Raw genomic sequence first — 27,855 nt, 5'->3', positions numbered from 1 at the left:
AGAAATATAAATAATATAGGTGTCATCATGTTACCAGGTAATTATCACTTAAATAACCTTGGAAAGAGTTAGAAGCACTCTATTTTACCTCATTTCTCTAACTTGCTAGTTAGAGCTCATGCCTGGTGAGTCTGTAAATAGACAAGAAACAATAACCATTCAAGTCTGAACTCAAAATCTACGTTTCCTTTGTATTATTCATCCTGACCTTGGCAAAGAGAAAAAGAAGCCAGAACCACCACAGAAAATACAATTTTTTCGCCATGCAAACCTACCGCAGCCGGCCGTGGACAGCTCGTCGCTCCCGTTGGGACAGTCGCGCTCCCCGTCGCAGAGCCAGTGCTGGGGCACGCAGGCGTGCGAGCCCAGGCAGCTGAAGGTGTCTGCAGCACAGGTCACTGAGCCTGGGGAAACACGGCAGGGGATTCGCCTAAAGGACAGGAACTGGAGAACAGGCTGCCTCTCCTTTTGCCCAGGCTGCTTTGCCATTCGTAACTTTACAGATAGTGACGCCTTAAGTTTTAGCTTTCACAATTTTTAGATCTTGTACTGCCTTAGTGTTTGACTCTGAACTTCACATAAAGTGTTAGCAAGTTCTCCTCACAGTACAGTCAGACAAAACAATCCTTTTCCAGCCTGAGAACCAAGGACATTGTTGAATCTTCAGGCTCAAAAAGCATAAACAGCGAATTGAGGAGAGCAATCTGGGAGGATGGTACTTCATAACCTGAAGCTGTAATTGGACAATGAACCCCAACATGTAAATGAATCAACACTTATAAAAGTGGGAAAACTCGTGACCTGTCATCTATCTCGGGCAGAGCCACGGCCAGGCTCTTGTACTGCCCAAGGTGTATCTTTTGAAGGCCTTTTTAATAAATACCTGCTTTATTCCTTTAACTCTGTCCAGCCTCTGTAGCCATCAATAGAATTACACAAATCACATGGTTTCCATAAAAAGCAACCTCTCTGCTGGTTGGAGAGGGGCTGACGGAGGAGATCCCTCCCACCCTTTGGAGAGTCTGTCCTTGCTCCCCTCCCAGACTCTCCTTGGAACACTCCCAAGGTCTCCCTCACTGAGCCTGACCTGACCCAACCCAGAACTGAAACAATCCCACTCACCACAAATGGCATCGCTCTCGTCCAAACCATCTCCACAGTCATCCTCACCATCGCAGGTCCACTGCTTGGAGATGCACTTGTTTGCAGAGCAAGCAAACTGATTCCACGAGCAGGATGAATCTGGGGATGACACCAGGCCCTGCATTTGTTAGGTTCACAACATCACTGCCATCCCTGCACTTTCAACCACGGTTTAGGATTTTTTGCACTGCTCCCTTCTCTCCACCCAGTTTCCATCTATTAAAACACTCCAACTGTACAGTCCTAATCTTGTTAATCAGCTCATTATCAGTTTGTCCAAGAATTTGCATTCACCAACACATTTTTAAATATAAACAGTGAAACATTCCAAATACATTCCAATACTGTCAAATATATTGTAAGTGGGATAAACATTTTAAAAAACTGAAGCCTGGTTTGCATATTTAACAGATGCTACAGCTACAGTGAACTGCTCTATTTGGGTAGAAAGGTAGAGAAGGCACAGTTAAAATTTTCCAACACAGCCCTCCTCCTGGTGTTCCAGTAGTTAACTCCATCTTTAAAAGGTTTCACGTTATTTTCTCTCACAAGAAAAATTTCTATACATTGGAAAAAGAGCTTCTGCATTTAAAAAATCAGACTGCAAAACTGTCCTAAATCAATGCTATTCTTTTCTGAAAAATTCAGGTCTTCCATTTTTCCCAGACTTCTTTCTTTAAGAATAAAATTTATTTTGTTGCAACTGATGTTTATGAAAACAAATTTTAATATTAACATTAAAAAGAATTTTAGGTAATGAAATCTGAATTTAAAGGACAGCATTGTAACAGGTATCTCAAAATGGGTAAGCGCAATCAATGGGGAAAGAAGCACTGACTTAATCCCCTTCCCTTTTGCCCACAAAAATCAACTAATTCAGTTTACAGTGTTGTACACAAGTGCACAACACCTGGAAATGTAAACAGCAAGTTATTGACAAATGTGGCCACCAGGAAAGATTCTGATTGTCACAGTGCACAGCACTTCCTAATTTCAAAGTTATAAGATAAAAATATACAATGTAAACCACAAACCACATATGGAAGCACGTAAGTGGGAACTGGGTGATGAAGAGGGTAATATAAGTGTTCAGTGATGGTAAGAAGGAAAAAACCCACAAAAATCTGAAAAAACCCCCCAAATTTTAGGTTTTATTTAAATGAGGAGTAGAAAAAATTGTCACTGATTTCTGGTACAATTTCATTACAAAAACAATCCATTCGAGTAATCCATACAAATTGAAAAGACCAGCTGTCACTAGGAGTAAAACCAACCCACTTTGTGCCTCAATTAGGTAAAATTTAAGAATGTGAAAAGATCTGAGACAGAACAGACCCTTAAACAATTTCACAGTTCATGCTGTGTTTTATTTACATCTCTCTTGTCATTACTTTAAATAATTTTCTGCATGGTCTCTGATGCAAAGCTATGCCTACTTTGAGGTTTGGGTATTTCCTGCTGGGTTCTAGATACTGATTCAAATTCATTATAGCTGTAAAACTCCTCTATTAAGGAGTTGTGAAGAATTAGTGAAATTGCTAAATATTAAAGTAACAGAAAACTCTGTATATAAATGTATCCTTAAGAGACGAAAAAAAAAAAAAAAAGCCTCTCATTCTGGCATGAAATAGAATTTAAGGCATTGACAATATGAAATATTAGAGCTGAATCTGAAAAAAACCAGCATTAAAGACCTTTTTAATTCAATCCCTGAGACATAAATGTCCACTTCTTTGTTTCCATTAGTGACTGGAGAAATATAAATAAGACAAAATGCTCACCACAGTGCAGTTCATCTACTCCATCCTCACAGTCTTTCTGCCCATCACAAAGCCAGGTGGTCAGAATACATCTTCCACTAGGACAACCAAAATAATTTTCTTCACATGTGGGTTTGTTTTGAACTGTGATAAAATAAAGAATGTAATGTAAAATGGTCTCTACTAGTATGATTAGGAGCCTAATACATTTCTTCTAAATTTCTGAATAGTGATGGGCAAAGTGTTTGTGTCTAAAAATGGGAAAAAAAAATTGTGTTCATAAAAATAAAATAAAAAGTGATAGCTAAGTAGTTTAGGGAGGTGAAATAGTTATTTTTTATTTTTTTAGAGAAAAATCGGAGCACAGCTTCAAACTATCAAAAGCCCTAGAGAGGGAAGTAGTTCAGTTTACAGGTTTTGAGGTCAAGCAGGTCAGCACTGCTTGCTGTTTTACACCAGCTGAAGAAATTGCCCTTCTGAACTTTCTGTCGTCATTTACAAGACAATCTAGTTGTGGCAGTATTTTTGTCACTGGGAGAAGCTACAAATCTCATGCATGCACTGACTAACAGGAGCTACACCAGTGATGCTGGAGCAAGAGGTTTAGACTTGGCCAGAAATTAAAAAGTTCTCCCTTGTCTTTTAAATTGTGTTGAGTCAGAAAGTAATTAAAAATTTGACTTTTATGAATGCTTAGAAACCAGGTGTGAGGAAATAAAACATGCCACATGTAGAGTTTCATGATGCAAGCACAAATATTAGTCTAATAACTGCTTATTTTCAAAATCTTAAGCACGGCCCTGGGAAAACCCAGGATGGAAGTTCCAAGCACTGGGGACCACTGAAACTCTCTGCCACGGTTTTCATTATTCCCTCAGTGTATTGGATTTGCTTTCAGCCTCCCCTGTTTTAAAAAGAAAGGTAAAGTAAACATTTATGGCTTCTACAGCTGTATGAATGAAAAAAAAAAAAAAAAAAACCAAACCAAAAAACCAAGAATAAAGAAAGAAGTGGGACATCTGTGATGACTTGGTAGATTATTAAGGATTCCCTAGGTATAGCTACCCTCCATGAGTGTTTTGCTGTAATTTTCTGTAAGAATAATGACACTGAACCAAAGTGCTAATGGGAATTGCAATATTCGTAACAGGAACAACACTCAAAAACTTAATGTGCCAGAGCTGGTCAGTTTTGAATGAAATGGCAAAGGAAATCACGTGTGGGTTGAGTGGGAATGGTATTGCTTCCAAGTAAAGGGAGGAATGATCCAGGCAATTAGTCACACATTAAAATGATGGAACATTTTGGCACACATTTGGAATTCAGAGAGAAGTAATGCAAATAAGTGGACAATGGAATAAAATGCACATTAGTGTACTTATGCAACATTAGTTTACCGAAGCTGTAGCACACTGCTCTCAACATTTTCCTTGGTATGAAAAAAAAAAACCCCTTTCTTTGTCTAAAAATACAGCAAATGATGCTATTTTGAGCTTAATGAAGTGTTATATAGAATAAATTCTACATAATTAAGAGATAATTTGGAGAATGTAGAGATTAGAATGGAAACTCTAACTTAATATGCATTGTTGTTATGCAATATAGGACTGATGGAAGTTCTTGATGACAGCTTGGCTGACAGCAGTGCTGAAGTTCCAGGTTCCTCTGGATCCTGGTAATATTTCCATCAATAAATTTGGCACAATGTATATGAGAATTAAATAGAACCTTCTGGTGACACAACAGGATTGTCACACAGAAAAAGAGAATACTAAATGGAAATAATCAAATTATGCCCACTGCTCTGCGTAAATTTGATGGCATGGAACAACATAAAATTAAAAGTTTTAATTTAACAAACTTATAAAAGTTATTATTTAGTAAATAATTGCTTTTATTTAATGCTAGTTCTTAGAGGAAAAAGAGTAACGGGTAAACAGGAGGTTAATTTCATTCTAGAGTGAATCAATTATAAAAACAAATAGAAATTAAAAGTGTTTTCATTTTGTACTTAAAATTCTGACCCTCAGATGAGGGGGTTCTGCATAAAAATGAAGGAAACACATAAATGCCCTCATTTGTTAGGTAAGAATTGAATACTGTGAATAATTCATTGGTTAACATTAAATATAACCTTATTCCTGTGTCTGGGGCTCAAGTGTTCATGATCCCTTTGTCCTGGCTGAAGACCAGAACTATCACAAAAGAAATAACTCTGGATTCTACCCTGGAAGCCTATTCCATGGACCTCCACCAAATAAAAGAGAAAGTAAAACAAGTCAGCAAGAAAAGAAATATCACCCACTAAAGCAGTAGCTAATAAAAGTTCCAGAGTTATTATGCTGATGCTTGATGAGCTCAACATTTTAATGACTCGTGTTTTACTTAAATAAAAATGATAAATGACAGGCCTAACCTGGAGGAAATAGAAAGCTAGAGATCACAGTTTGCTTCAGAAAAAAAAATCAGTATTCCTTTGTGATAATTTGCATAATCCCAGGAAACACAAAATAAAGGTGAATAAACTGCATTCAGCATTGTATTAATCTCTGTTAAATAAACCAGCATTGACCGGATAAACATTTTGCAACACAATGAGAAACACTCTTGCTCCTCAAATAGGACTTTTTTTTTCTTTGTTTAAGGGGTAAATTAATGTTTGGGGTTTGTTTTCTTTTTACTTTTTCACAGTTACCTGGGCATTTTAGTTCATCTGTATAATCTCCGCAGTCATTAGATCCATCACAAATCCACTCTGGCAGTATACAGAGGGAAGTCGAATTACAGCTGATAAATCCTGAAGATTTTATCCCAAGTTTATAGAAGTAAGCACAGTTTGTATTATCTGGAAAGAGACAGAAAATCACCACACACCTAAGGCACACTGAGAGCCTCACAGCTTAATTTCCACATTGGGCTGGAGGAGCCCACGCAGGTGTTGGAATCCCAAGCAGCAACGCCCAGGAATTAACAGCTACATAACAAGGAATAATCACGGAGCAGCTGCTGCGAGGGAGCACAAACACAAACTCACTGCAGTTCTTCTCATCCGAGGCATCTGCACAGTCAATGATCTGGTTGCACTGCGCTGATTTCCCGACGCAAACCCCATCTGCACAGCGGAATTCTGTCGAGGCGCACGCTGAGTCTGGAACATATGGTTATAAAGGATGTAAATTTGTGTGCTAAACAGACTCTTCAGATGCACATCATACACACGATGGTGCTTAAAGCCTTCTGCCTTTCAGAATGAGGCGCTCAGAACACACCGTACCTTCCAGCAGACATATGATTTTGAGTTTGTTACACCTTATAAGTTGCTAATTTTTACTTTTATTCTTTTTAGCCTAAAAGTGTCTCTAGGTAATTCAATTCATTTCAAGATAATAAATATCTGAGGGAGGAAGAAGCATTTTCAGGATCATCCATGAATGTCTCAGTTTTATTCCTTGTATTCTTGCCTACATGGTTTTCACTCTACTCATATTTAGATAAATGATTAAAAATAATTTGGCGCCTTCAAAATATGCTTATTACGACATCTATCTAGCCTTTTAGTTAGAAGTCTTGTGGAAAAATATCCCCACCCACCTTTCTGAATAATAACTAAGGATTTGTGTGGTCTGCTTGCTGGTCTTTATGCATTGGCTGATGCACAGATATAAATATTCATGTTAAAAGACATAAATCAAAAAACAATTCTCATATGAAAAGGAGAACAATTCCAGTAAGCTTTGCAAAGGACACGGACATTGCCATGCATCTGAGAAGCAGAGAAATAGAGTATTTGCTGCTCCAGAGAAGAAGCACATGCAGAGAAGAAATCACCCGTCTTTCAATCTGTCTGCAGTAAAGTTACTCTCTCATTACTTCACAAAAGAAACAGCACCTGTATTTTATGTTTTATACATATAAAACATAAAATATTATGTGTATAATGCGTATGTATATTTCATGTTTTATAGCCAAAACCACTCTCCTTCTGGAAGACTGTAGGCGCAAACCAAGATCAGCCCCTACATCAATCCCATCCTATGATTAAATCACACGTTATTTTCCAGCTACTCCTATTTGCATAATGAGCATTTACAAAGCAATATTGTGAGATCACCTTGGAAATAAGGTGCCATTTACCTTTGCAGTCAAATTCATCAGAGTTGTCACCACAGTCGTTGGCACCATCACAGACTTTATCACTGGGAACGCAGCGGCGGTTGGAGCACGGCCTGAAGCCCTTCCGACAGCCTCTGTTTTCTGGGAAGTTAAAGGCAAGCACATGATTGGATTGACACCTCACGGAAACAGCCTCGCGCTCAATCCAAACAAGCATTCCAGAAAAGAAACATTTTAATTGGTGATGCATTCCAAGCTACAGGGAAAGAAAAAAATAAACTTCAGGAATTGCTCATCTGTTGCGCAGCAGAACTGGGAGCAATTTAAGGATAAAGAACAATAAATGAAATCATGATGAGAAAGAATGACAAAAAAAAAAAAAAAAAAAAAGAAAAGAAAAAGAAAAAGGGAGGCCAAGTTCCCAGTTTTCATTGTCTTGTGGTACAAAATGACCATGTCCTTCAAATGCATTTGTTTTGATACACTTTTTTGGGGAGAATGTTCACATGTGGCATCACACAGAACGAAGCCTACCAAATTTGGCCTAAAGCAAAATAGGAATAAATAGAGGATAAAATAACAACAAGTATTAGCAGAGAGGTTTCTGAATTTCTGAACACCAATACCAACAGTGTTCTGCTCAAGAGCGCTATTAAAGAATGTATGAATTTTACATATAATGATATGTTTGAAAATTCAGATTTACTGAAGCCCTACTTATTGTAGAAGTCACAATAATAATGTTCACTACATCAGTTCATCAACAATAAGGAGTCCAGCATCCTGTTCTTTATTAGATTTAGAAAACAACACTCTGTATATGACCTATTGCATGAAAGGACCCCAGCTCTGCCTGGTTTTTTTTCCAATGTGTAGCAAAATGTTCAGTACAGTTGATGTAAATGAGGCAAAGTGTTCACTGACACACTGCAAATTAATAGAATGTCCTTCACAAAATTATGTGGCAAATCCATGGAAAGACAAATTGTTGGTTCTCAGAATCACAGAATCATGGAATGGGTTTGAAGGGACCTTAAAAATCAACTTCCACCCCCTGCCATGGTCAGGGGCAACTTCCACTATCCCAGGCTGCTCCAAGCCCTGTCCAACATGGCATTGGACAGAGATGGGGCAGCCACAGCTTCTCTGGGCAAAAAATCTTGTATTTATAAATCTATTTATAAATTTAATAACTAGCATTTATATATTTTACAGTACTCTACAATAAGGTATCTTCCACCTTTAAAAAAGCAGTTAGCCATGTTTTTCCTTATTTTTGTTTTAGAGACAGAAACATGAGAACATTTGAGATGTTTTTTATTAGGTATGTCAGTTAATATGTGAAGTTTGCAAGAAAAAAGTATTTTCAGGTAATTTTTCCATGTCATGTCAAGGTTTTCTTAATGTGTTAGCAATTTCTTCCTGGGCATCTTGGCTGAGCAGTTGGTGTGAATAAGTAGAAAAGTCACAGAGGAAGCGATCTAAGCATGTGTAACACCGAAATTACAATGGGAAGGTGAAAGATCTGGAAATACCCACCACAGTAGAAAAGTTTCTCATCGGACTTGTCCTTACAGTGCACAATGCCATCACAAGTCAGCTGATAATCAATGCATTCACCGTTCCCACATTCAAACTCTGAATAGATGTTGCAAGTAGAATTTTTACCTAAAAATAGACCACATTAACACGTAATTTTTAAAAGCTTTTACAAGTACTGAAAATGAGAAAAAATGCTGGATTCATTTCAAATTTGACCTACATGAATTTTGAAAACCTGAGTACAAAACAGTAAAACACACCACGGCATCAGAACTTAAAAGCTTCTACAAAGAGAACCTGTTAAATAAAATACAGTGACAAATATCCATGAAGGAACATGCAGTGAAACAACTCACAGGCACTCATTCTGATAAGATAAGAGCTTTGGAACTGCTGCGCTCAGCTTCCTCCTACTCACCTGTGCCTTCCCAACCTCCAGCTTGAATGATACAGCCTAAACCCCAATGCAGAAAACCTGCTGCTTCCATTTTACTTATCTCTTTTACTCATAAAACCCTCCCCTTCTCGTCTAGTGGATGTTTTATCGATTATTTTAGAAGAGAAACAGGTGAACACTTAAAATTTTGACTCTTTTACTTAAGAAACTAAAACACATCACAAATTGGATGCAACGATTTGGTCGTGAACTTCAGGATAGGTCACACATCTCCTTTGTGAGCATGGTTCCAACCAAAATATCGAAGTGGAGAGAAACGAGGGGCATTTAGGACAACTCAAGAAGAAGAACAATGGGGAAATGATACCCAATTGTCATGCTTCTTTCTTGTTTCCATTATAATCACTTCAGCACAAATTCAGGGGGAACCAATGTCTGCTATATGCAATAGCCAAGCCAATATAAATTGAAAGCATTTCTTGATCTGATTCGAATATGAAGAAAAAGTGCTGAAAATACAGATTCTGAACAAGGTGAGGTCTGGTCTTGAATATGATTTTTTTAGTCCTTTACATTTGAATTTTAATATTTTTATCTCTTTTCCCTCCATCTTCTAACATTTTAAGAACTTAGATCTTAAGGAGAGTAACTCTCAAGTAGATTTGTAGTTCATCTAGTTCAGCACCTTAGGCTGCAACCTAGAAAAAAATGTAAAGAATAAAAGTATATAAAGTACAATTTGCCCTCAGTTCATGTCTAACTGGACACCCTTGTAGAGATTTCTTCAAACTCCATCTTGCAGAAACAAAGCATTTTAATGCCTTTCAAACGGTTTCTTTGATGACAAGTAAGTAGTCAGAGTAGTCATTACCCGTATCATCATCTCTCCCTCTTTGAATTTCACCGAAGCTTTGTCTCAAGACTCTTGACTGGCACTAAGTTACACAGCCTAATTACACTGTGAAACGACACTTAATTCCTTTTCTCAGCTGGAATCGCTAACTTTCAATTTTATTGAGTATCACTTTCTATTCTGTTATGAAGAAAGAAACTTTTGATCTCAAAGCTAAACTGTGTTCTGTCTTGTCTTCATCCTTTCTGTGCTACTCTATGCCATCACATAAACGTCTTCTTTTTTTTTCCTGATAGCTCAGAACAACATTTCCTGCAAACATTCTACCGAATAATTCAGAAGATTAAATTTTATTTCATGTCATAGATGACAATTTAAACATGGTTTTACCTAAGAGCAGCTTTAAGAGTTGTGATGCATTTCAAAAATATAAATGCCATATACTTATTATAAAATAAATTGTCAGGCATATGAATTCAATTGCTGAACCTCACTTCCGTTGCCAATCACTGCTTTGACAACACAGAGAGACAGGTGAGAAAGTTCAGCAACTTATCCCACATAACCCTAGGGAAGGATACATGCAGGTATTTCTATCTATCTCAGCAGTAATTGTGACAATTATGTAAAAATTCTATTAATAAGAAACAGTATCCCACTACAATAACAGGGGTTTAAGGAGAGTATTACCATTTTTTAACGCCCCAAAAGACTTACGAGACAAAAAGAGTTAAAAGCCTGGTTTGTGCTGAATTGCCAGATCAATTTTAGCAGTAGATAGAAGAAACAAAATTAATGGCTTGGGCCGACTGTCTTATGAAAGCCAAGTGCCTGACAGCACCGAAAAGCATCGTGTCAGCCACCATTACTTACTCACACATCTGTTATCATCTATCAGGACTCTGTCCCCTCTGCACGAGCAGTTCACTCGTCCATCAGGCGTCAGAAGGCACAAATCATGGCAGCCTCCATTCACTTGTGCACAGGGAGATAACTCACCTGGAAGACAAACGACAAGAGATGAACCCTATTTTATTAAATTTGCTTCAATGGCCAATGTCTTTGAGAGAGCGAAGATCACCATATCGCACATTCACGGGCAATTGATTCGGGTGTTATCAGTCGGATGGAAATGTCAGCATGCCTCAGATGCTGGCGTGCTAAAGATAAACAAACACCCGGAAAATAATAATTTTGAAAACCTGCAACATTCAAAACCGCTGAAATTTGACAGGAAGGTATTTAACTGCTATCCACTGAGCTCAACACCCACAGCAGAAAATTCTGAATAACACTTGTTTACTTGGGAAAAGGATATACCCCATCTTTTCTTAACAAAAGAATTTATGAAGCACCCTAAAAACTTTTAACCCAGCTAAAACTAAGGAAAATCCCTGAAATGAACGACGTTGGCATGAAGGAAACTGCTTGGTAGCTTACAGCTGTTGGTGTCGTTGGCAACAGCGATGATTCCCATCGGCTGGTGCGGGATGTCGGAGCGGAGAACCTTGGTGTCTCCTCCCGTGTATTTGCTGGAACGCAGGATGGCTCTCCTCACTCCATCTGACCAGAAGATGTACTCGTCATACACAGCCAGGCTGAGGAAAGTGCCTGGGCCAGACTTGACGATGACCTAAAATGCAGAAGTGCAGAAGAGAAACAGGAGAGGAAGCGCCGTCACTGAATGAGATTTTAAAGTGCAAACTGTGACTCCCATCGCTTCTAGGCAGAACACTTAATGCTTTTATACCTGCAGCACCTGGGGAAATGAGATAACAGCACTTAAAATGTGTTAAAAGGATGCCACAGGCATCCAAATTTCAGAAAACCAGGCATCTGTTCCTTAATAAAAAAAATCACAGTTTATCTAAATGTGCTGGTAAAAATACCTACTGAACGCTTTGCCTGCTTAATAGCTCCAAAAGAAAAGAAAAGAGGTTCTTTCAGCACGGCTGAAAGTATAAAACTTCAGTCTTTAGGAACCAAAATGAACTGAAGAGCTTTAGAAATGAAGAGTGCTCACCATATCATCATACTAGAAACTTGAACCCTAGACAAGAAATGTTTCATGCTTCCCAAAAGTCTTACCACAATAAGAATTAATTTAAAACCTAGAAGGAAAAAATTAATTGAAGGTCACTATATAGTAAGGCTTGAAAGAAAATTCTAGAAATGCAATGAATTTGACCTCAATCCAGATCACAGCTCCTGTAAAATATTTGCATATGCTCTTTCTTTCCATGTATCAGAATTAAAAATTTCACATAAACAGTTTCCCTTCTGAACAATCTGACAATTTTAATCAGTTTTTTAGTTCCAAGTTTATTTTGGCTGAAGAGAATTACTGGAAGGGGGTTAATATTTCTCCATTAGATAATGGACATAAATAATGCACTGACTGTTTTTATTGAATTGTATTCTAGGTTCCTCTGTGAAAAAATAGTAAGTCATGAGTATTTATAAAGTTGGAACAGTTCTCACCTAGGCTATGAAAAAAAAAAAATCCTGTGTCTATGTGCTCCTTATCCTAGGAAAATTGCGATAAAACAGGAAAAATAATATCCTTTAACATATCTACTTAGGTCACCATGGTTTTCCATCTCCTTTGTGTGCATTATCCCCTTTCCCAGAGGGAGATTGCAACAACGTGATTTCATGGAAATCTCCGTGAACCAGCACATCTGATGGACCAGAGATCTTTGTGCTTGCAAGGGAAGGCTGTGGGACAGCTCTTTAAAAAAAAGTGCTGGGGTGAGAACAGAGTAGTAATAGTCAATCCCATATTTAATTATTAAATAGGTCATTGTGGGTGTGTAGGAAGTCTTTCTCTCCATATAATGAATGCACCTAATATACAGGACATCCAAATTTCATTTTGTGAAACAAAAAGCCCCGTTTTGACACCACAGTTATGCATTGGTGACCAAGAAGGTGCCCCAGTTCTGCAGGATTCAATACCAAGGGATGCTCCAGGTTTGTTCCCATGTTCAGGGTACCTCAACAACTGTTAACATAAATAATTCTAGTCCTGTGCACAGGAGCATTCCTGTCCATGTTTAAATTCATTTACACAGACAGAATGTCAAAATTACTTACATTAATCAGATAATTATAACAAATTCTGCTTCACTATGCACGTCATGTATTTCTACATATTTTAAAGAGGGTTGGACAGCAAATAATTTTTTCCAGGAAAGATTTTTTTTTTTTCCCAGTGATAAATATCCCAAGAGGACAACTTTTCTCTAACTAACATTTTTCCAGAACTAAAAGTAATAAAAGATAAGTGGGAATATATTAGTGGCAAAAGATTTCTTCTCTAATTGTGCACACTTCCAGTAAGACACTTTCCATAATACACTCTTAAAAGCCTGAGCTATTCATATTCCAACACACTAGGGGGAAAAAAACCAAAAAACCCATGCATGTTTCCGAAAGATCTTTATGAAATCTGGCCATGCAGATTTTGCAGCCCCATCTTCTTCTCTGTGATAGAGTGTCCCAGTTGGAGTGATTTTATTGTTACAACCAAGGCTAAAGCACTGCCCTGCTCAGCTTTCTGTGTTGGGGAGCACTGTCCTAATTCATGTCAGATTGTTACAACAGAATGGAAATTGACTGCAGAGCTGATCATCACTGTTCAGCCTGGGGAGAGCTGAGATCCAAACACAGTGTAACAAAACCAAAAGTTTTTTCACTATTGCTCATTGTATTTCATGTCCTGGAGTCTCTGTATTATGTCACAGCTTTACCCAAGGACATTTATTTTATTCAAGCAACCAATATAAAGACTTCATATTTCTAACAGCTTTTAGGCACCTTTACAGCCTTTTGAAATTCCAGGTTATATAATAACACTGAAAGTTGTGACAATTTTTTTAATTCTATTTTTTTAACACTAAATTTATACTAAAACTTGCAACATCACAAGCACAATTTTAAAACTTTAAGGAATCATGAAAAGACATCCCTATCACTCCTTCCACCTGCAAGAGTGGAATTCAGACACATCCAAGAGTACATCCCATGTTTTAATGCTAAATGATGCCAAAGTTCAGTTACAGAAGACATTTCAAACTCTAAGTAACAGATGAAATTATTTCCCTGGTTCCTCTAAAGAGATGAGGAGACAGGAGGGCTGGGGGATATCAAATGTTGAGAAACAATTTATTTTTAATTGTGATCCTTTCTTTTTTGAATTCTGCTTTTTAAGTTGTCCAGGAAGCTTTTGGTTTAGCATTTGACAGCTCTAATTTGAGATGTGTAGCAGTTTCTCTAGAAAAAACATGACTGAAAAAGCAAAGGAGCCAGCCAGGGAGACATGTCAGGCAGAGGCAAATTTCTGACAGAATACTGTAATTTTGATCATTTATATAAAACCCTTATTAGATTGTCATTAAGAACTAGACTCAATGACTCTTATCATGACAACAAAAAAAAGCTTTTCCAGAAATACTGTGGGTTTTTTAAAAGAAGAGTGCATAAAGTTAATGCACCAGCTTATGGTGCATTAAAAAATGATTTACTTTTTGTATGTATTTTTAACCCTAATGAAGGGATTATTATTAATACTTTTCTTTCAAAATTCTTAATAAATGGGCAGCAGTATCTAATAAAGCTTTTAAAATGTTTTGAAGGGTTCTTCACTTTTCTAAATATTCCTAAACCTACTTAGATGTCTAAAGCAGTGTACAATTGCGTACACAAAACTACACTTAAAAAGGTTAAAAATACAATTTAAAGTCAATTGCATAACAAAATTATTATACAACCATAAAGTGATACCAGGATTTCAAAAATAAATAACATTTTAGATGAATAAAAAACTTGACACAACCCCACATTAGTAATTTATTTTATTCTTTAAAATGGAAGACCTAAAATAGTATCCCACATTTATTTAGTTGCAAATACTGTTTTTAAAACATTATAGAAGAGGAGCCTATGGAAAAAAATTATATGAGAAAGAAATACAAGGAAACCTGTTACACAGATAGGGGAAAGTGACATAATTGAAGGGATATCTTTTATGTATTTGATTTATTTACCAAAAAAAGGTACATTTAGATAAAACTCCTGATTGTGTTTGTTGTGATGCTCTTTGTTGATTGGTTTGACTAAAGACTTATTTTCAACAGAGCATTAATGCATGAATTTTCTTTCATTTATATTGTCTTTCACAATTACCTTCTAAATAACTTGAATTACAGAAAATGATACCATGGACCTATTAGAAGACCGCTCTTGTGAAGAATAGCAAGATCAAGTTTCCATGGAATTTTCCAAGCACAATGTAACAAGATCAGAAGTGCTTCCTCTTCAACAATTCATTTTTGCTCCTCCTTGTTAGCAATGAATGTCCAAGACACGGAAAACCAAACTTCAGTGCTGAATTTGCAGAGTTCCAGCTGCTGCTCAGTTTGCAGTTCAGCTGAATGAAAGTTGAGGCAACTGCTTGTAAAAGGCCTGGACTTTTCAATGCCATGGAAATGGAAAGAACACGGCTCTGTTTCATTTTTATCTCCCACTGTTATATTAACCAGGTTCTTCAAAACTGTGTTCTTATTAATCCCATGATAATTATTTTCAATTTCATAAACGACAATGACAGCTTCATCTAATGTTAGATTCACTTCAGTCTCCTAGAATTTTGTTGGATCTTGAGGTATTATGAATAATCTTGTTCTCTACAGTCTTTGAGATTAGCTTTATCTATTCATTAATTCCTTCTTGAAGGTAATTTCTACCATGCTGCCAACATCGGACATCAAGATATTTCAGCAAACTGTCCCAAACTAGCAATCTTGGATCTGTCTCAACCAATCCCTCCCTCACAGGGATTAGAGGATTTTACTGCCTTTGGCTAGGGAATAATGTTCATTAGGTTCAAGTTGAACATTTCTTTAGAGAGCTACTGAGAGAAAGCAACTCATCAATGTCAATGGAGTGAACTCCTTAGGAAAACGATGAGTTAAAACAGGGGGTGGGTATTTCACTCTTTCTATTGGTCCAGATTAATGTTGAAAGGAAATGTGGACATTTGAAAAGTTGAGAAACAATTCTTTTTTTTTTTAATATATATTTGCAAGAAAAAAAAAATATCAAGGATTGAACACGCCTGCTCCAGCTACAGTTTTTATATTATTATATTGCTGGACACAGAAAATCTAAAAAACCCACAACTTCACTTCTAGTGACATTCATTGCCCAGAATATCTACACTGTTCCAGATGCTTTTCAAACACAGAAAGAAGAATTGATTGAAAAGCCCAAAACTCAGCTCTTGTTCCCCTAACCATCATAAAAGGGGGAAATTGGAGAAGCAAACCATGGTGAACTTCAATGTCTTGATGGTAAATTGTGAATATTGTGCTAATAGCATAATTTTTTACTGGTCTTTCTTGTTTCTCTACTGTTATTGTTTCCAGCGCCATTTTGAAAAATTAAGACAAACTGTGGAGAAACCACAGAAACTGACAAATTTATTTCTCTATGAAAGTAGGCTCTATTTTTTTTCTTCCTTAGACCAACCATCAAAGCTAATTAAAATATCTGCCTTCTAGTTGACATTATTTTTCTTTGGGTTTGATTTCATGTCTGAATATTTATTAGTTCATTGAGAATAGAGCAATGAGGTTGTTCACAGAATCCCATTCAGGACTTGCATCATTTTTAACTGCTAATACTCAGAACTTGGTGAGAACCTCTTCTAATAATTTTTAGGACTCTAATAGTGCTAAATATCATTCTTATTTCAATGGAGTTAGGCATTTTAATGAAGTTAGGCATTCTACATTTCAAATTGCTCATATTTTTCACAATTTCTCTCTGTTCCAGCTGCCTTGGCTAAATTCACTTTTTCCCTGCCTTAGTGAGTTGTTTGGTGACTTCTCGAGGTAACATTGATGTCATCATGAGTACCTTCACAGAACTGACCAAAATTATTCAGCTGCCCTCAATGACACTTGTATGTCAAATAAATATAATGACACACAGGGAAAGCAAATTTTAGAGCTCAGTCATAATTTCAAGTTTTTTCATAAATGCACAGCCAAACCTAAAGATTGCACTTCTGCTGTAGACTCAAAAAGATATCTGATAAAATCTAATTAAAGAAAACAGAAGTTGAACACCAACTATGGAACTTATTTAATGACCTTAATACAGAAATTCAACAGAATAAAAATAAACATCCTAGAAACTGAAAGTTACAGTTACTGGCAGGTTGCAATTACATGAAGGTAGTAATTACCAGAAACACCTCTAAACCCATACTGATTTTAACAATCACACCTGCAGGCCTGCAAAATTATAACTGAGACCAAAAACATTCCAGCCTGGATGTTAAAAAAATAACTGATTACAGGAAGTTAACAATATTTCTAATTTTTCACATGTAAAATGTTATAAAAATACTTAAGACTGAAGAAGAAAAGGAAAAATAAATCAAAGTAGCTCATGTTTTATTAGAAAAAAAGTCCAAAACTCGAAATCAGCTTTATTTGCTGCTGGCTCAGTTTCTGGTTCATAAAAAACTATAATTAAAGCACTAAGCAGCTAAAACCAGTTGGTCACAATATTAAATCCAAATAAGGATAGGACTAGAAATGGAACAAAACGGGAAAGAATAATGAAAAGAAGAAAAAAACTGCCACTTCTGTTTTTTAAACCAGAAGACCTGACAAAACAGAACAAAAAATGTTAAAAAAACCCCTCAAAAATTAATATCTTCTAAGCAAGAGAAAGGAACAATAGTAACAAAAAATCTTCCAAACTTGAAAGAGTATTCCCGAAACCAAATGCTAGTATTAAAATATCAGCTCAGCACAAAAATCAATAAACCCTTACAATTCACTTTAAAGAGTCAGTTCAATATTGCTAAATGATTTTCTACTAATTCATTGTACTAGATTATTGTGGTGAGTAGAATGAAGAAAGAAGCTGCTATCTGGAAGAAAATTCATTACATTACCATTAGCCTTTCATGTTCCACTATCCAATTTCTACCCTTGTTAACCTAACTGAAACCAGAGAGCAATGAAGCAGAAGAACTGGGGAAAAGGGTAACCTGTTTAAACTATTTTTGACAGGTGGTTGATGGCTAAAACACCCCAAAGAATCTGAGCTCACCAGAACAGCAAAACAATCTGAGATCACCAGAACAGCAGAACAATCATTACTTGCACTGATGTCACCGAAATCAGGGAACTCATCCAGCTGGACAGCAAATGAACAAAGTAAAACCACTGCCCTGGAAATACTATTTTTCACTAGGTCAATAATACATTTAACAGGATGGATGATGGCAATGTTTGTATCAGTAAAAATGCATCTGCAGCATGATCAGCCACTCTGCTGAAGTGCTGCTGGAAGCCACGCAGCCTGGTGGGCTTTAACTTCTGCTATAACAATCCTCATCTAAGGAATGCAGGAAGAGTGAGAACCCAGATCTCGATTTTTGACAACAGAATCAGCAGGTTACCCCACAGCAGGTATTGGGGTAACACTCTAGTGCTCCCAAAAACCCTTCAGAAGAGGGTGCTGGACTCAGATCCTCGTGTTCAGGAGGTTTTTTGTTTACTGCAATGGAGAAGAAGAGGGAAATTGTCATAAAGCCAAACCAAGAGGCAAGGTACTCAGAAAAATTGGAAGTTTCGATCCTCAATTGCTGAGAAAACTGAATTTTCTTCTTCTTCTTGCTACTGCAAAGTGAAAGCCAAAGACCTGAATAAAAACGTAGTATTTTAGTGATGGTTTCTGTAACTAAGTGGCATAATGTCCTACTTCATGTCTGTGAGGCCTATTATGTTATACCTCATGAAGTTAAACTATTTAATCACAACCTGCTAATTACCTTGTACTTGTCTTTTGTGTTAATAAGTATATAGTCAGAGACTGAAAACTTCAGAATCCATTTGGTTGGTTTGCCAAGTGTCTGACAGAGTTACTGCATCTGAAAGCATTATTGAGCTGTGGTTAATTTTTATAAAAGGAAAACAAAATGAAAAAGCACATGCCTATCCATGCTGACTGCACTTCAGTTCTGCTCTTACAAGCCTGTCTCTCTTTTTTTTCTGGGGAAAAAAACAAAACAAAACAAAACAAAACAAAACAAAACCAAAAACAAACAAACAAACAAACCACCCAAAACCAAACAAACAAACAAACCCAAAAAACCCCCCCACAAAACAACAACAACAACAAAACCCACTAAAAACAGTGTGGGGAACTTCTGGATAAGATTCCAATAAAACATACAATTTTCATTTAAAAAAAAAAAAAAATATTTCAAAGCTCATGTATTGCATATGAAGAATTTTTTAAATGTTAATAGATATCAAAGTGAGATGATGTGCAGATGATGTGATCTCTTGTAAAGCTGGGAATTCAACACAAGCCAGAACATGCCCTTAATTCATTATATCCTGAACTCCGGGAGTTACAAAGTCCCTGAAATGAAGATTTCATGAAATACGAGAAATGTAGTACTAAAGAAGTAACAAAAGCAGAACTGCCTTCAGCATATTGCTAGCAAAAGATCTGCTGGAGCTGAAACTGAAAGAGTGTTCAAGGACCAAAATACATTATGATGAAAGAGCAATGGAGAACAGTTCAGTATCTGAAAACGTATAGTTAGAAAATATTAGAAATAAGATTTGTTGAGCAATGCTCAAGCGTTACACCAAAGACATTTTGAGCAAACTGAACATTATTTGTATTTTAACAGAGTTAAAAGCCTAATATACAACTAATACTAGGAGAAAATTAGGCAATTATTAATATTTCTGTAACAATTTCACTCTGAAGATGCTAATAAATGCAAAGAAACATAAAATGAGTATGTACAGGACTTTTGTTTTACTTACATATCTTTGTGATCCATCGTATTCACACCTCTCAATTTTTCCCAAGCTGCCATCTGAAAAGTAAAGTTTCTCTGCCCTGTGGTCAATGGTGAGTCCATTTGGTGTCAGAATATCAGTGCTAATGATAACCTGGGCATTTTTGCCTGACAGGGTGGATCTCATGATGCTCGGGAGCTGCTCGTTCCAGTTAGTCCAAAACATTAGGCTGTATTAAAATCAAAAAACCAAACAAAACCATAAGATACATTTTATAATTTAATTCTCTATGAAATGAACAACAGAGAAAAAAACCCCACAAACTACTTCATAAACAATTCTGAATGGCATCTATAAATAATTGTGATAATCAATAGTGAATAAGAAAATGTAGCAGCCCACAAATAAATTATGTATATAAATTATAGAAGTTTCCTGTTCATTAATTTGTATAGGAGTACAGTTTTTTCTCTTACAGATCTGTTCAATCCTGATCTTGTCTCTGTAGTAATTTACCATTAGAGAGAGATACAAGCTGTGCAATGATATAAACTGAATTCTGCTAATGCGTGCATTAGTAATATTAGCAGTGAAATTAATCTGCAGCTTCTCCCATATTAGAGCAGTGACAGAACTCTCCGCACACTCAAGGACTGGTGTGCAGAGGGTGGAAAATGGGAAGAAAAGGACCTTAATGTGCTCTACAGGAGGCTCAGTCAGCCCCTTGTTGCTGTTCACAATGACAGAAAATGTTATGGATCAGGCTGCTGATGGAATTCTAATTCATAGAACCTGCCCCTCCTCCTCTCACTGCAACGTCCATCAGAGCTTAGGGGGTTTATTGATGAGACCCTGGGAATTGTGTTTTACAATGCAGCATAAACTCTTGATTTGCATTAACAGGACATGAAGTCGTACATGGAAATATCCTCCACTATTCACGCAGCTTTGTACATTCGGCCACCACAAATTAAAAAATAGAATTTAATATGGCAGAAATGTTCCCCAACTTCCCCAAAAGAGAGAGACAGTTACAAGAAGCAGAAAAAGCAGGTTGCCTTTCTCCTAGAATTAACAGAGAAAATTAAAGTACCTCAAATATGTAAGATGCGGAAATAAAATAAAAATCCTCTCACTAACACAGTATTTTGAGAGGGAAGAAACTAAGTTAGACTTCTTTGCAGGATTGTGTCCATTGTTACATACTTTTACAGAATACTGATTTCTGTGATAAACACATGGGCCTCTGTTTTGCACACAAGAAACCCAGACTTCTTTTTGTAAGTGCTTAGATTAATTTTGGAATTTTTTTTAAACTTAAGCAGTAAGAGTGACACATCTGAGAAAACGACCACTCAAGAATGTGCATTTAGCTCGCTCTTAAGAAAAGCAGCTCAAATTCTTTTAACATTCCATGAAAGCTCAATGATTATTTGACCTGAGACATAAAAACATATAAAATATTGAATCTTACTTCTGCAACTCCTTCATAAGAAGAAGACAATGAAAACTAACAATAAAAAGTGTTAACATTTGTCTCCTAAATGGAGAAATCTAATCAACCTCCGTAGGGTTCAGCAATATTGGTCGATTAAAATAAAGAAGCATTGTTTGACGCCGGGCAAGAATTCGGATTTGTATGAGAGACGTAACACCTACTTTTGGCATTCATCCAGGGCCAGCACGTGGGGATGGTCGTCCTCAGCCATGGTGATCACGGCCTCGCGGTTGAACGCCCCGCGGCGCCGCTGGTCCACCGTGTGCCTGGTGATGGAGGACGTGGTGGAGCTGGTCCAGTACAGAGTGTCCCAAGCTCTGTGATAAGCCAGGCCCTCCACGGACCCGACATCTGCAAGGTACGGTGACAGACAGAGCAAATCAAACTCCTGCCAACGGGACGCTGGGTTTCATTGTTCCTCGGTGCTGATCCTGCAGACTCGCAGGGTTCAGCCATTTCAGCTGACTGACTCTGCAATTATTTTTATCATTTCTGCTGTTTATTTTTATTGTCATCAAAAACCTTATCATTTTCTTTTCATAAATTTAAATTAAAACAACATAGAGGGCAAGACCACTGTTAATAACACTTTACTATATTTATCAATTCTAACCATCATTGAACTGATATTACCACTACAGTGTCTCCAGATAATACATTAGAAATAACAAACATTTATTCAAGACAGTAATTATTTAGTCTCATCTTCAAATATAATTTAAACCAAGTCTTGTCATTTTTTCAATAGTTGTATTATTTAGCACCGTCTCTCAGTGTATTTTGTAGCAGTGACACGTTAATAGGGATCAAAGTACCCTGTGGTTGACAACTGTATTGGCTTTTGCTAAACACCTGAAAATTACTGAAAAAATACCAACTCTGAAGGTCTCAGCATCAATATATAATTTTAATAAGCCATGACACCACACTCATTCATTCAACACAAAAAACTGAACTAGGAAAAAAATATATTAATAAGCAACTAAAACATATATTTAATGTCCTGAAAAGATAAATTGTATTTAATCCCAATATATAAAAGTGGCAGACTGTGAGAAATAGGAATAATTATTTCCTACCACTATTTGTGAATTACTACAGAAATATGTATGTTGATAACTTCACTTATTATTTTGCTAGAAACAAATATTTTTAGACCAGAAGGTTCATGCAGCTTATTAATGAGCTACAGAAGGCAAAAATCTAGAAATATAATTAGAATTACATTATGTTGGCTATTACCATTTACATGCAGCTTGCTGAAAAGATGTAATTTTTACTATGCAAATCATATATACAGAACAAAAAGTCCCAACAAGAGTTTGATCACTTTGAAAGAGCAAACACTGAACCAAAACTTCGAGGCAAATAAATCAAAACTAGGAGACCAATAATGATTTATCAGCCTTTTGTATTTTTCTTGTTAAGGCATTTGGCCATCTTCTGATGTCACAGTTTGTGAGAGAAGTAACAATTACTTATTCAAGAAAAATCCACCAAAAAAAAAAAAAAAAAAAAAAAAAGAAAAAAAAAAAAGAAAAAAGAGATGACACTTTTAAAAAAAGAGGTGACACTACTTCTTAAAAGGAGGTGGGATATCCCTTAAAGGGATAGGTGTAAAAAATAGTTTGCCTGCTTATGAAACAGAATTTATGAAACAAACCCCATGTACCTTAATCTCACCTACAAGTAACTCAAAATATTGAAATATAGTGAAGGTTTTAGAAATCAGCAACAGATAATCAATTCTTTCAAATACCGTGACAGAGATTTCCATTAAAATTATATGCTGAATCTAAATTCTCAACTACATAAAATGCCCTAAACTAAAACAAATGTTCTTAGATATATGTTTTAACTATCAAGTTTCCCTATGTGCAATCACAACTTGGTATTGATGGTCCTTGTGGGTCCCTTCCAACCAAGAAATTCTGTGATTCCATTAAAAAATGACAGCAGTATTGACATTTTCTGACCAATTCTACACTGCATTTGTAATGAACAAACCATGAAACCATTCATTACTCTTCATTTGTAAGATGACAGAAAAAAAAAAAAAAAAAATCCTGCTGTAACCTCTTGAATTTCTATCAAGTTTAGTTTTGTTTCCTGTCTGAATCTGTCAAGAAATTTGAGAGTAAACTGATTATAGAACATAGTCCAAAACTGTTCTGTAGCAGACAAGAAATAATGATGTTGTTCCTGTCACAGCAAGATGTGATCAACTAAAACACAACTACAGGGATAAAAGTGCTCTTCAACACCAGATTTGTTGTTTTATGAGTAATTTCTGTCCTAAAGAGGAAAACTCAGTTTTCCCACAGGTATCAGAAAACAAATTTCCTCTTCTTACATCATACTGCAGTTCCATGATTAGATGAATGGTGACAGAAGAATGTTGCATTCCAAGTTACTCTTTATAAAACGGTAACTTCTGAATTTTTAGAAAACAGCTTCATGGAAGGTTATGGCATGCATGGAGACAAGGAAACCTTTAGCACACCGATGAAAAATGTTTTAATAAAACACGAAAAATACGCAGTTTTGCGAAAAAATTTTGCCATACATACTTGTGTTCTCAGGGGAGCAGAACTAAAAGAGGGCAATCTATAAAATGTTTCAAAGATAAGGTTCAGGTGAAAGATCTGTAGATGACAATTGTTTCATAAATTATTGAAGCAGAAAAACTCAGAGTAAAAAAATATGCTCTTACAAAAAAATTAATCAGAGGAATTCAATTGCTACAAGACAAGGAAAAAAAATAATTAAAAAGAAAATTAACTGCTGCAAACACACCAAGTGGATTTTCTTAACTCCACCAAAATCATTAATTCTGAAGGATTTACACCAGGCACACTCTTTTATTTGCTAATAAACTTTTCATTTTATCACATTCTGTACTTATGGAATTGACAACTCCACCAATACAGAAGTGACTCATTGATCAGCTTCAGAAATCTATAAATAAGGTGGTTTTAAAGTCAAGGGCAGAAGATTTAGAGAGTGATAGACTTTTAGATAATTTCTTACAATGGATAACACAAGTAACTGTTCTTGCTAGTATGTGGTGTGACCTGGATGTGCCAGCAGTGCACTTTTTTGCTAATTTGTATGTTTCTAGATTAAGTTTGTTTGCTTGCTGGGTTTTTTGTTTGGTTTATTGTTTATTTGGGTATTTTTGTTTGTTTAGTTGTTGATGACTCTCCAAATTCCTGTAAATCTTTTTATCAGTGATAAAACAGTGACCAAGGACAGATTTATCCTAGAAATGATCCTCTGGACTTTAGGCTGTTCCTAGAAACTAAAACATTTCAGCAAATTTATATTTCCAAAGACAGGACATTGGAGAAGATTCCTAAATATAGTGTTATATCATTACTGATCTGCATAGATATTATTTTATATTTCCTTATTGCATGCCCCTTTAAAGAATATTCTAGAGCACTTTTTTCCTTAATTTATCATTATATACTCAGTTACTAGAAAATACATCAGAAATATGTATTCATCTTCTCTGGGGCTACACTTAAGGGATTTAGTCCCAAAAGCCACTGACAAGTTGAAAATTAGCAATTTGTTTACTCTAAGCTTCATATTTTTTGCAGCACCATATAATATTCTGAATTGGTAAAGCATAAAGAAACTGGAAATGAAAAGAATCCCATTTGTTACACTGACATATTGAATTAAAACACTGATGGCATTAGATGCCTACAGCACTGATTAAATTTATTCTAGCCATGAAGCAACAGTTTATGATTTTCACATGAATAGCATACTTAAATGAAAAGAACATTAATACAATATGATATTAATATACAAATACTCACATTATTCACCTGCCACTGACATTCTGAATTAAATCAGTAATGGGGTGTATAACTGATTAAATATCTACACAAGAGAATGCAACAGCCTATGATTTACAAAGGCAATGCCAGAGTGATCACATCATTACACTGCCAAATGCTATCTATCACTTTTACTGAAGTTAACGAAGATAGATTGCATCCCACAGATGAGATGCAGCCTATAAATATTGCCATGCTGATCTTCATCTGACTTTCGCGGGGAACAGGCAAGCAACAAATCAATAACTGAGGAACTCAGAATACGCTCCCTTATTAATGCAACCAGAAAATAAAAATACGAAAAGGGCAAAGTTTAAATTTACCAAAAATAGTTGAATATGGTTATATATATACACACACACATGATGTCATAATCAGTTCTCCTTTTCCAAGATTTTTACCTATTCTGTTTCAAAACTGTCTAGAAAATTTACAGTCAGAACTTTTCCAGTTGTACCGCTTCCATCACCTTGTTCCTTCAATTTCCTATTTTAACCAACTCCTTCTCTTTAACAATGATGTAAAGCAAGAACAACTGTCAACATTATCATTTTTTGAACACTGAAAAGCCATCAAAGTAATAAAACTGAGCATAAACAGCACTTTGATATCACAACATTGGAGATGGCTTTAAGGCTCATTCTCTGTCTTGGCTTTTGCCATTTCCCTCTCAGGATTCAGCCCGTGGATTGTTCCAGCAGACCGGTCGCAGGAGGGGGTCGTGGTTTCTGTCCCTCTGTTTGTGTAGGATTGTGGTGACAGGTAACCGATGGTGACTGTTTGACCTGGGTGAAAGCAAAGCCTCACGAGCAACGAGGCACCTGAAGCAAAGCGCTGATTTTCACATCTCTCACTGACTGCACGATCAGAACTTTACATAATCCTCACCTTCGCTTGGCTCTTTGAGAACCAGAAAGCCTTTTGTTAAACAATAGTTTGAAAATCAGAACTATGTTTATAATAAACTGTAATAACTGATTATGACATCATTTTATTTAGCCTGAGAACATAATTTAGTTTCAGAGCAGATGTGAAGTTTGCTAAAATTATACCAAGGATGAGCAAACATCTGCCCCATTTTTCTCTATCTTGAAAAAATAAACCCATACTATAAGCTATAAAAGAGTACTAAATGATTAAAAAACATTTAATAAAAGATGACTAAATGCAATAAATAGATTATGAAATGCTGATAAAAGTTTATGAAATACAGTAAGACAGCATGAACAAAGGCTTTGGTTCTTCAAGGTAACAATTAGCTTAAATCCAAGACACTACAAACATCGCCATGGATGCAACCTTATTACTCCTTCAAACTTCCTGAGACAATATTGGGAAGAATAAACATTTGCTGTGAATGATATAAAGAAATATAAGACTATTCTAAATGCAGGAAAAAAACGCTCACTCTTTTGGGGTAATTTTTGTGGAAAGTGTAATACTGAAATCTGACATGTAGCAAAAAATTTGGTGTCTGCCAAAACAATGAACAGCTTTATATGACAAAATCTATACCCATCTCCAATTAACTTTTTTCCAGAAAATGGATATAGCCCTTCCTCAAATGTTCCCTGGTTATTTACCAAGGAATAACAGAGATGCACACCTGCAATTATATAACTCAGAGATATATCCTTCATTATCTGAGATATAATTTACTCCTTTAATAAATTTAGGGATTGTCTTAGGGTCAGCAGGAATAATGTAGCAAAGGACTAATGATACATCACAAACTCAAGAAAATGCAGGGAACTCAACATTTTAGAAAACCACTATTATTTTGTATAACTGGAACATTCCTAGGATGTTTCAACAAATCATTACTAGTTAGCAAGTGTTATGATATCCTAACTTCAATGTAGTTAAACGTATCCATATAAAAGAAGATTTAAAAGCAGAAGGAGATCTGGAGTGGAAAGGTAACACACAGAGATGGAAGTGTTTTACTAGATTATTAAACATCTCAACAATTTTCATGGAAGAAATGCTTTCCTAATTACAGGAGCGCACATTATGTTTTTAGGCATTACATGTGCACTCTAAAAAAACCCCAAAACTCTTCACCCTTACCACCTACAAAACAATATCATGACTATCCTAATATGGTAATAAAATATATAATCACACATTTTTATTGTTGCTGCTGAAAAAGAGCTGTTTGAGGCATTAATGACAGAATAGCCTAGTAAAGCCTCACAATCTAATAATATTTGCTAGACCACATTACCCTTTGGAACAAACCAATAAAATTAAAGGGATGTTCCTCTGCAGCTTCTTCCCAACAGTTCACCAAACACAGTTTTACATTTTATGCAACTAAATCACATCTGTTGATAGAAGAAAATAGCAAATGAGTACATCAGTATAAATGTAAGGGCAATGTTTAAAGTATTAATGAATAAGTAACAAACATTGTTAATTCTTCATGAGCAGTTTCAAGTGCAATAGGCAGGAACACCTTTCCTCACTAATGAGGTTGGGAATGCTCAGGACATCCCAAACTAAAAGATCTGTGTGAGTCAGTTCCCAACGTGAACATATTTCAGAGTTTCACACCAGGAACACCTAGACAAAGCATGAAGTGTGCAGGAATGCACATTTCTAAAATAAAATAAAAATAATAATAATAAATATAGAATTAGTAAAATTCATCCACTTACAACAGCAACTCATAGATTTTACCCACTAATCTCAGTCCAGTGGAAGGTATCCCTGCCCTGGCAGGATCTTGGAACAAGATGATCTTAAAAGTCCTTTCCAACTAAAACAGTCTGTGATTGTCTGATTTTTTAATATGCAGCAACATACAGAAACAAATGACACTGACAAACCAGACTCTGTTTTCCTCTTACAGTG

General features: G+C 36.0%; 1 protein-coding gene across 1 annotated transcript in view; it reads right to left on the bottom strand.

Annotated features, from left to right (window-relative positions):
• Positions 1–27,855, bottom strand: part of LRP1B (LDL receptor related protein 1B) — a 498,089-nt gene that overhangs the window by 109,891 nt on the left and 360,343 nt on the right. Inside the window, exons 42-52 of the mRNA XM_058421333.1 lie at positions 21,310–21,499; positions 19,675–19,879; positions 11,249–11,441; positions 10,682–10,807; positions 8,556–8,684; positions 7,038–7,157; positions 5,938–6,051; positions 5,599–5,748; positions 2,925–3,047; positions 1,123–1,242; positions 276–404 (exon numbers count right to left, since the gene is read on the bottom strand). Of these exons, the coding sequence (XP_058277316.1) occupies positions 276–404; positions 1,123–1,242; positions 2,925–3,047; positions 5,599–5,748; positions 5,938–6,051; positions 7,038–7,157; positions 8,556–8,684; positions 10,682–10,807; positions 11,249–11,441; positions 19,675–19,879; positions 21,310–21,499 (1,599 nt within the window). The remainder of the gene's footprint in view (positions 1–275; positions 405–1,122; positions 1,243–2,924; positions 3,048–5,598; positions 5,749–5,937; positions 6,052–7,037; positions 7,158–8,555; positions 8,685–10,681; positions 10,808–11,248; positions 11,442–19,674; positions 19,880–21,309; positions 21,500–27,855) is intronic.

Source organism: Hirundo rustica, chromosome 7 (assembly GCF_015227805.2).
Source record: "Hirundo rustica isolate bHirRus1 chromosome 7, bHirRus1.pri.v3, whole genome shotgun sequence".
Classification (NCBI taxonomy): Eukaryota; Metazoa; Chordata; class Aves; order Passeriformes; family Hirundinidae; genus Hirundo; species Hirundo rustica.
This window is presented reverse-complemented; position numbering and strand designations above follow the sequence as displayed.